General features: G+C 38.5%; 1 protein-coding gene across 1 annotated transcript; it reads right to left on the reverse strand.

Moving 5' to 3' along the window:
• Positions 1-724: 724 nt before the first annotated feature.
• rgcc (regulator of cell cycle) lies at positions 725-6,941 on the reverse strand (the record flags this gene model as incomplete). The annotated part of the gene is given in 3 exon segments (XM_037686618.1): positions 725-1,389; positions 5,454-5,516; positions 6,834-6,941. Coding segments are annotated over 3 exon segments (179 nt in total), but the record flags the coding sequence as incomplete, so codon positions are not given.
• Positions 6,942-9,259: the final 2,318 nt, after the last annotated feature.

Consider the following 9,259-nt stretch of genomic DNA (forward strand, 5'->3'; position numbering starts at 1 on the left):
TAGGAATTTATATAATTAGTTTCAATATGTCAAAATCAGTCAAACAGACAGAACTAAGAAGAATGACTTTCAGTAGGTTTGGTATTAGAACTTAAGTTATTTATATTTTTTATTATGTATTTAAATTATATTTGTTCTGTAAATTTGTTAAAACATGTTAAGTACTCAAATAGTACCTTTTTAAGATCAAGGTGTACTTTTCTTTCAGAAACTAAAAATTGGATGTAACTGATTAACATTCATGTCAAGCCATTAGAAGATGGCAGCCACACCCAACTTAACTGAGAAAATACAGAAACGGCTACAGAAACAGATAACATGCTAAAATTGGATGTGGTAATAGCTGAGTGTCATTCACAACAATCATGAGCTCATCTCGTGGTATAGCATCAGCTTGTGAATAAAGTTATTTTAAAGATTTGACCAAATTAGCTACAACTTTGTCATTTCTCATCATGAGATGACTAGTCTAAAACTTTGGCATAAAGGCAGCTAATATGCAATCAAAAAGAAAATTAATTTTATTGTCATTTTTATGTGAATATGTAAATTCAAAATAAACACATATAGTATTATATAAAATATATGAAAACATTCAGATTTTTTTTTTAAGCAGGCTGAAGTGTAAGAATATGTAACCCACAACTTGTTTTACACATGTAATAGAGTTCTGAGAAAGTAAAAGACGTGTTACAGAAACAAGGTGACTGGAGCTCAAAGCTGAGGAAATATGAAGTAATAAAGGAGACGAGACATGACTCAACAAGCAACAGTTTGTACTTAATGTTATTTATGACAGGTGTTAGCAGTTTTAAACACAAGTATTGCTTTCCAGATGAGGTTTTCAGTTCACATTAAATTAACTTCATTCAACGTGACAATTTAAAACCTGACTGTCCATGAAACGCAAATAGAATTTAAAATGATTATTTACATATGATACAAAAATATATTTCATAACAAAAGTGATACATTTACAACATGAAACACGAACAAAAAAAGTTTTAAAAAGCCTTTTTAAATTATCGTCCTGCAGAAGTTTGGACGAGGGAGTAGGGATCAGTTCGCGTGGTGGGAGGTTTTGCGTATTTGATGAGTCTTTCAGTGACTGACATGTGGCTCACATCTTATCTCCTAAAACATTTCAGGCCATGTGTTCATGGCTGAAGAGATGTTTCTAACTTTTCGTCCAGTTGTTAAAGTTTGGTGGTTGTGTGGTCTGAGGCGGAGTTCATCTGATGCTGTGGTGGTGGACCTCAGCAGCTGCTGCATCATCCAGCTGCACTCTGTTAGGTGGCCTTTTAACTGCTCTATGGGGGTCCAAACATACAGGCCCTCCTTCCATTATGGCTACAATCCAAGAAGACTGAAAGCCCTGGTGTCACATGCCTAAAAACAGATGGAGTCAGAAGGAGAGACTTGATTAGAACACAACAAAAAACGTTTGGGTCTCTGGTTCTATTCCAGGGTGGTAGCTGTTTGGTCTGACAAGCTTGTCGATGGCAGTGGACCTAAAATTCATTCATTCGTTTATTTAGACAGGTTAATCCCATTGAGCCTCGGAGACTCATTCACAAGAGAGACCTAACAAAGAGTGATGACAACAGCAGACAACAAAAACAACAATAGACAATTATAAAGGAAGCATTCAAATTGAGAAGAACAAGTGAAAGAAAATGGCATTAAAAAATGAAACAAAAAAACAGCTAGGTTGTACAAAGTAAGGCGATGTAGAAAACTAAAAACAGGAACATGTCTGCACTGTTTTTTTCCATGAAATGAACAGATGTTTAAAGCCACTTAGAGAGGTCAAGGTCGAGAGCTTCAAATCTTTTTGTAAGATATTCCAGGAAACAGGAGCAGAGTAGGAGAAGGCCTTTTTGTCTAGTTCAGTCCTCACTGAGGGAACACTGCAGGTAATAATGTCCTGAGTGCGCACGCTGTAGCTGCACTCACACAGTGACATGTAAGAGATGTATGAAGGCAACAAACCAAGAAGTGATTTAAAGATGAAAATGTACCAGTGAGAGAGTCTGCATGAAGTTAATGATGATTTGTAGGAATCATCAAACTCAATAGGAGCACCATTTGAGGATAAAATCGGAGAAAGAACTGCTGGGACTGACTTCCTGTTTGAAAACAGCTTCCCTTTGGTTTTGTCGGCATTTAAAACAAGTTTGAGACAGAGAAAGTCTGACTGGATGATGTCAAAAGTGGATTGCAAACGCTGGAAAACCTTAGCAACTATTTTAGCTCAACAATAAACAACTGTATCATCAGCACTGAAATGTAAGGATGCATCAGAGATGGTCTGACCTACATTGCCTATGTAGATTGTAAAGAGGGTGGGTCCTGAGACAGAGCCATGTTGTACACCATTGCTGACAGGAGTACCATTATCGAAAAAAGTTCAATCTGGTCCTCTGGACATTCAAAAAATAAATAAACAAAAAACAAAACAAAGCAAAAAAATGTAGATACGTTTCGTCTCTCATCCAAAAGACTTCCTCAGTCTGAGGTGCTGTATTCAGCTCAGTCTCTTAAATAGCACATAACAGAGTAATATTGTGTATGCTGTTCAGTGTCAGCAGGGCTGTGATCAGTCTTACATCGGGGAAACTAAACAGCCACTGGCCAAAAGGATGGACCAGCACAGAAGATCAACATCATCAGGCCAGGACTCTGCGGTCTACACTCATCTCCAGGCCAGCGGTCACTCTTTCAGGGATGAAGATGTTCACATCCTGGACAGAGAGGAACGATGGTTTGAGAGAGGAGTAAAGGAGGCCATCTTTGTGAAAAGAAATCGTCCATCATTAAACAGGGGTGGAGGCCTCCGGGTTCAAATGTCCTCCTCTTATAATGCTGTTATTGCTAGTATCACTCAGCCCCCTGTGAATAGTAAACAGCCATCAGTGTGCTAATGATCCATTGTTAGGCTGATGGTCCTTCTTGACCATGTGAGCAGCTGGTTTTGGTTGTCAGCAGCAAAACTGGTTGATCCACTCTGAGAAGGTGCTATTTAAGAGACTGAGCTGAATACAGCTCCTCAGACTGAAGAAGTCTTTCAGATGAAAGACGAAAAGTTTCCATATTTTTTTGCGTTGTTTTTTTTTTTTTTTTAAATGTCCAGAGGACAGATTATTAATGCTGGAGTGTCTGCCAACGTGGGTACAAAATGACTTGAGGTGAGTCTGATGTGGATGGAGGTGGAAAATTGATCCTCAGAAGTACAACTTGCTGGTTACAAAAAAATCAGAATTCAGTGGGACTGAAACCAAAAGTTCACAATCTCACAATTTTGAGTCACTAACTTCCAACAGTCACAGCCCAATGGGTTACTAACAAAGAGATCTTGGGGACTAACGGGAGAGCTGGCTGACTGCCTGACTGGCTCAGGTCTACAGAGGAGACACTACGAGCCATGAAAGACAAGCATTTAAGGACCCAAGACAGAGCAGGGCAGTGTGTAAAGTGGGTCTGACTCCCACTTCTGTCTTTTTGTCTCTGACATTTACAGTTGGAATTTCTGCTCTGGTTTGCCCGGCACACATTCCTCAAAGTCAAGTATGCAAGTTTCAACACACAAGCTGTGAATAAGTTGGAAGTCCGACTCAAATTAGCCATGTATCATTTGCCAGTAACCATGACATTTTGTAACCCACCCAACAATTTCCCTCTAAAGATCCAGTTTTGTGTTTCAAGTTACAGTTTATAAATATACCACTTTACATCTCATGAAAAGCAGAAGAAGACAAGAACAAACCAAACTACAACATTTCTGAGGGGATTTAGGAGGGTACTCAATGCAGCCACTGCCCAAAAGTCCAGCGCATTCTATGAAGTAGTTTAAATTGCTTCTGGGTGGTCCAGTAAAGACTACAAAAACCTGTTCTGAAAAATAATAATAATAAAAAAATCAAAATAACAGTTTATTCATGTGAACTTGCTGTGACATTTTTAAACTTTGAATGATGTTTCTGTGAAATACACACCAGCTCTAAAGCTCCCAAGATGTACACTGCATGTTTTCACTGGTCCAGAGGACCAGATTTAACTTTTTTAGATTTTTCTACCTGGATTACTGAGCATGCATCAGGATGTTTTCACACTTGTTTTGTCAAAATCTCATTGCAGTGTATTTAGAGATATTTTGCAATTGTTTGCAAATTTTGTTTACACCATTCAATATACTGCTATTAAAGGTCACAGCGCACTAATTCTGACTGAACAGCGCATTTTGCATGTTTTTGTACGAGATTTCCAAACTGCAGGAGGAGCAGCAAACTGAAAATCTCAATGGAAACAAAACAATAACACCAGACAGTAATAACGGTGCTTCAATCCATTGAACTTTATGATCTGAACTTGTGCTGTCTCTCCTAACAGAGCACTTTGATCCCAGACTGCAGGTTTACTTGTGGTTCCTAGAGTTTACTAAAGCAGAATGGGAGGCAGATCTTTCAGTTATCAGGCTCCTCTCTTGTGGAACCAACTTCCAGTTTCTGTCCGTGAGGCTGACACATTGTCCAGTTTTAAGACTGGACTTAACTTTCCTTTATGATAAATCCTATAGTTAGGGTTGGCTTGGGTTTCCTGAGCTATCCCTTAGTTATGCTGCTATAGGTTTAGACTGCTGGAGTACAAAGTGACCACATTTCTTCACTCTGCTGCTGTCTTTACTTAATCTGCTCAACCTGTTTTGTATTTGTAATTAATTTTATCCTTGACATTTGTTTTTTGTCTTTCCTCCTATAGAAAGTACATCTGGACCTGCCATTCTGTGTTTGTTTGTTCCTCCTTCCTGTTCTCTCAAACCCAGCTGGTTGAAACAGATGGCCGCTCGTCCTGAGTCTGGTTTTGCTAAAGGTTTCTTCCTGTTAAAAGGGAGTTTTTCCTTTCCACTGTTGCCTTTGTGCTTGTTCAGGGTGAGAGACTAAGATGAAATGAAGATTCAATGAGTCTGCTGGCTTCCTTAGATAGAAAGCGTTACTAATTGGCTTTTGTATGTACAGGTACATGATTTTTTTTTGTGTGTGTGTATGTTTCTGATTTGGAGCTTTATAAATAAACTGAATTGAATTGTCTTAAATTGATGGGAAAATGAGGATGAAAATGATGAGGAAACAGAAAGCCAGTCCACTCCACAGTCTCTAAATTTTCTAGTGCCAGTAGCAAAATTTCTCAGACAGCATGGTGACAGCTGAAAATAAATATCCAGCATTTTCCCAGTGCATTTCTCCTCCATGCCCTCATAACATGTTTCAGCCAATTTATATTCCTGACATGTAATTGTTTCTTGGAAAGCACAGGGATGCAGCTCCTGTGCCACTTCAGGAGTGGTCGTTAGCATAGCTGACACAGGCGACAACCATCAGGGCTAACCCTGAGGAGCAGGTGGTGCCAGCTCACTAGCTAATTGATCAAGAAGTTCTGACAGCCATAACACTTACTCTCTAATGTTCGGTCAAGGTCAGCAATGAAGTCTTCTAGTTCTTTGGTGTCACCCAGTTTGGCTGCAGAGAAGACAGAGAGAAAAAAAATGTTATTTAAGGTTCATATAATAAACAGCATAGGTCAAAGAGCAAACATTTAAAGGGCAGATGATTTACCTTTTTTCTCTTTTATGATTTGTGAATTTGATATCTGTTTTTCTAATTTGTATGAATCTATAAATGCATGAACGAAATGTTTCTAAATAGTATAAAGTTAAGTTTATTTTGGTTTTGGTATTAGAAGTGCCAAAAATAATTATTAAAAACATCAAACGGGTAACGTGTGACTAATTTAGCCACAAAGAGCAACTGTGGAAATAAACATACAAATTAAATAGATAAAAAAAATTAAAAAAAAATCTTACATTTATTTGATTTTTTGTTCAGTTTATCCCCGCCCCTCGCACAGTGATTGCTGGACATGGGCACCAGCGACCCCCGTGACCCAAAATGGAATAAACGGGTAAAGAAAATGGATGGATGGATGGATGGATGGATGGATGGATGGATGGATGGATGGATGTTCAGTTTATATATTTTGGAAATTTCAGTTTTAGATTTTGTCTATTCATAGTCGTGTTTGGAGGCAACGAGTCCAGGAAAGAAAGCCAGACATCCCTTTCCACAGCGACACTCTCCAACTCGGGGACCCCAAGACATTCTCAGCCAAAAAAGATTAAAGAGCTTTTTAAGATGATTTAATTACATTTTTAATAACTCTTATTTTTCCATTGCTGTAGCCAGTTACTTTTACTATAGTTTTTTTTATTTTTTACTTTTATTTATACAGCTAGTCTCATTGAGTCATGAGGACTCATTTTCAAGAGAGATCTGTTTGGGAGCAGATGATGGGGGTTGAGGGTGGAGGCAGGTGTGGGTGCTTCATCTTTTCCACCCACATTTTGATGTTGTCGGTCAGGGAAGTTGAACAGGCGACCTTCCCATCACAGGCCCCCCTACTCAAACCTCTGCACCACCGCTCCATCTGACGGATGCCATCATTTGGTCTCGTAACAAAAACTTGCTGCTTCAAACTGTTGCTGTGTTTTCAGTTCACCTTCAGTCCACGTTAGGTTCATTTTCCTGCGTTGGCTTTGAAAACTTTTTTTAATTTTTTTTAACACTGAACAATTTGATTCAACGAGGAATAAAAATGTGTAACTGAAAATCTAATTACATTTTCTTTTGGTTTTCTATTTGTTTACAATTCGTGTATTTTTGTTTATCGTTCATGTGTTTTAATTAAAGCTTTACTTCTTTTACAGGTATGTTTTTATCACTTCTGTACTTCTGTAGTTTGGTGAAAATAATAATAGCAAGAGGTTTAAAGGGACTCACGCTTGGGTGACATCAGAGGTGGAGAGGTGGTGGCAGGGGAGAGCATGGGGGGTGAATCTAGCCTCTCATCACTGAAGCTGAAGCTGTTTCTGTTCTGAGATTCAGCACCTGTAAGACACAGGACAAAACACACAAGTGACTCTTCTCTTGCTGCTACACTGAACAGTGCCAGCTGCTGTACAACCACTGCATTCTCTACTAATGACAGCTTTGTCTGTGGCCCGTCAGACACACGCTGCGTGTACACGTAGCAGTTACGTGCACGCACGTGTGATACTTTTTTTAGACAACATGAACTGTAACTGCTGACGTTTTCTACAGGTTTTAAAAAGTTGATGTAATAAAGCAACAATGAAATGTTGTACAATAATTGCGCTTATTTCACTTATTTATAGTGTGGATGCTGAGTCAGCATTCAAACTTTTTTTTTTTAACTTGTTTATGGTTTCTTATCAAACTACTGCTCATAACTTTGTGCTATTTTACCAGTTATATATATCACAGGGCTATTTAACTAAACTGCTCAGGGGGTCCACAGTTACTGAAAGCCAAGAGCTCAGGGGCCGGACATCCAGCAGTTAGTGTCATTAAGTAAAAGTAAGTTTGTTTTATGGTTTAAAATCTAGTTTTATTTAAAAATAAACCCATTGGTGGACCAAACTGAGCTCACCCGTGGGCCTGATGTGGCCCCTGGGCCACCAGTTGAATAGCCCTGATATATCAGACTGGGAACTGTGGCTGTGGCTTGTAGTTCTAACTTTTCTACTCTTGAATTATTTTTCTTTATTTGAAAATATGTTCTGTATAGAAACACTGAAAGCTCATTAACTATTTTTAAAACAATGTTCTATTTGAAACTTACTTCAGCATCCTTGCCTTCGTTTTCTATTGGTATGCTACATTTAGCTTTTAGCTTTTGTTTTGGTAAATTTAGCTCTTAGCTACAGTTTAGCTAATTTTAGATTTTTTTTTACAGTTTTGTTAATTTTAGGTTTTAGTTATTGTTCAGCTAACTTCAGTTTTAGCTGTTTAGTTTTAGAAAACAGCTACCTCTCCAGAAGAAATCATCCAGGTGACCTGACTGAACATAGATGGATTTGATACTGAGATTATTGAGCATGAACTTTGGTGTTTTGTTTTAGCTTTTAGCTACTCTTTCTTAAGCTCTTTGTTAGCTACAGTTTTGCTCATCTTAGCTTTTAGTTACATTTTGCTAATTTTATCTTTTAGCTACTGTATTGCACATATTCAGAAATACAGTATTGCTCAAATTTTCCTTTTGTTTTGCTCATTTAAGCTTTTATCTATGGTTTTTCATTGTATTCTCTGTGTCTTGTTGTTCTCGTTCCTCATCAGCCCTGAAGACTTCTTGACAATGCTGTTTATGTGATGATGAAGAGCGTGACAGAACTAAAAGCTCGTGCTCAAAGTTCTGCTTGGCTTTGCTCTGCAGAACACCGGAGGAGCTTAACAGTGTCTCACATGTCAAGCACCTACTCTCTGACCTGCATCAGAGTACAGTGTGGAGTGAACACACACACACACACACACACACACACACACACAGGGCTTTAGCATTAGTGTTTGACCTGCACTCTTCAGTTTCGTCTCATATTCATCTCAACCTCTCACTTCTCTTTTCTCAACAGCAGACACATGAACACTCCAGGAGACCATTTGTCGCCATTTATCTGGCCCTTCATCAGCACGCCCATCCATCAGGCTGTGAGACAATGGCTCGTCTTTGCACAGGACAGGTCTCCGTTCATTACAGCGTCATGGAGAGGACACGGCTTCCACAGGAATTTGATCCCTTGTGCAAAGCAACAAGCTCAATAACCTCAAAGACAGGTTCAGACAACTTCTCTTTGTTTTCTAATCACCGACTCAACTGGACTGTAAAGACAGAGCGAGAAAAATGGATGTCATTCAGAAAACATGTTTGTTCTTTAAAGTCTAGATATTTTACTCTTTCATTCACAGAGAGATTATTTATGAACATAAAGCTCCTCCACACCCTCCACTGGAGCCAGCTCTCTGGGGTTGTGTGTGTCTGTGTGCAGTGGGGTGGGGGTGAGAAGGTGCTCAACGAGACAAATAATTAAATTTTTTGTTTTCCTTTTAACAACAGCAATAAATGTAACTAACATATGAATAAAATCATAAGAACATTTCTTCCTTTTTCTTTCAGATTTCCTCTCTTCAGGGTCGCCACAGCGAGTCATCCTCCTCCATCTCATTCTGTCCTCCCTCCATCTACCTCCAATAAGTACATTTCATTACATAAAATAAATAGTTTTATAACTTAGATGATTTACTTGAAAAGAGTTCAGCTTTTTTCACTGCAGTTTAATCTTCGGGTCTGTTCAAAATACGTTTGTTGGTATAAAAACAACAGATTTTTAATGCAAGTGTTGATATATATA

This window comes from Nematolebias whitei, chromosome 13, assembly GCF_014905685.2.
Source record: "Nematolebias whitei isolate Nwh7 chromosome 13, NemWhi1, whole genome shotgun sequence".
NCBI classification, from domain to species: Eukaryota; Metazoa; Chordata; class Actinopteri; order Cyprinodontiformes; family Rivulidae; genus Nematolebias; species Nematolebias whitei.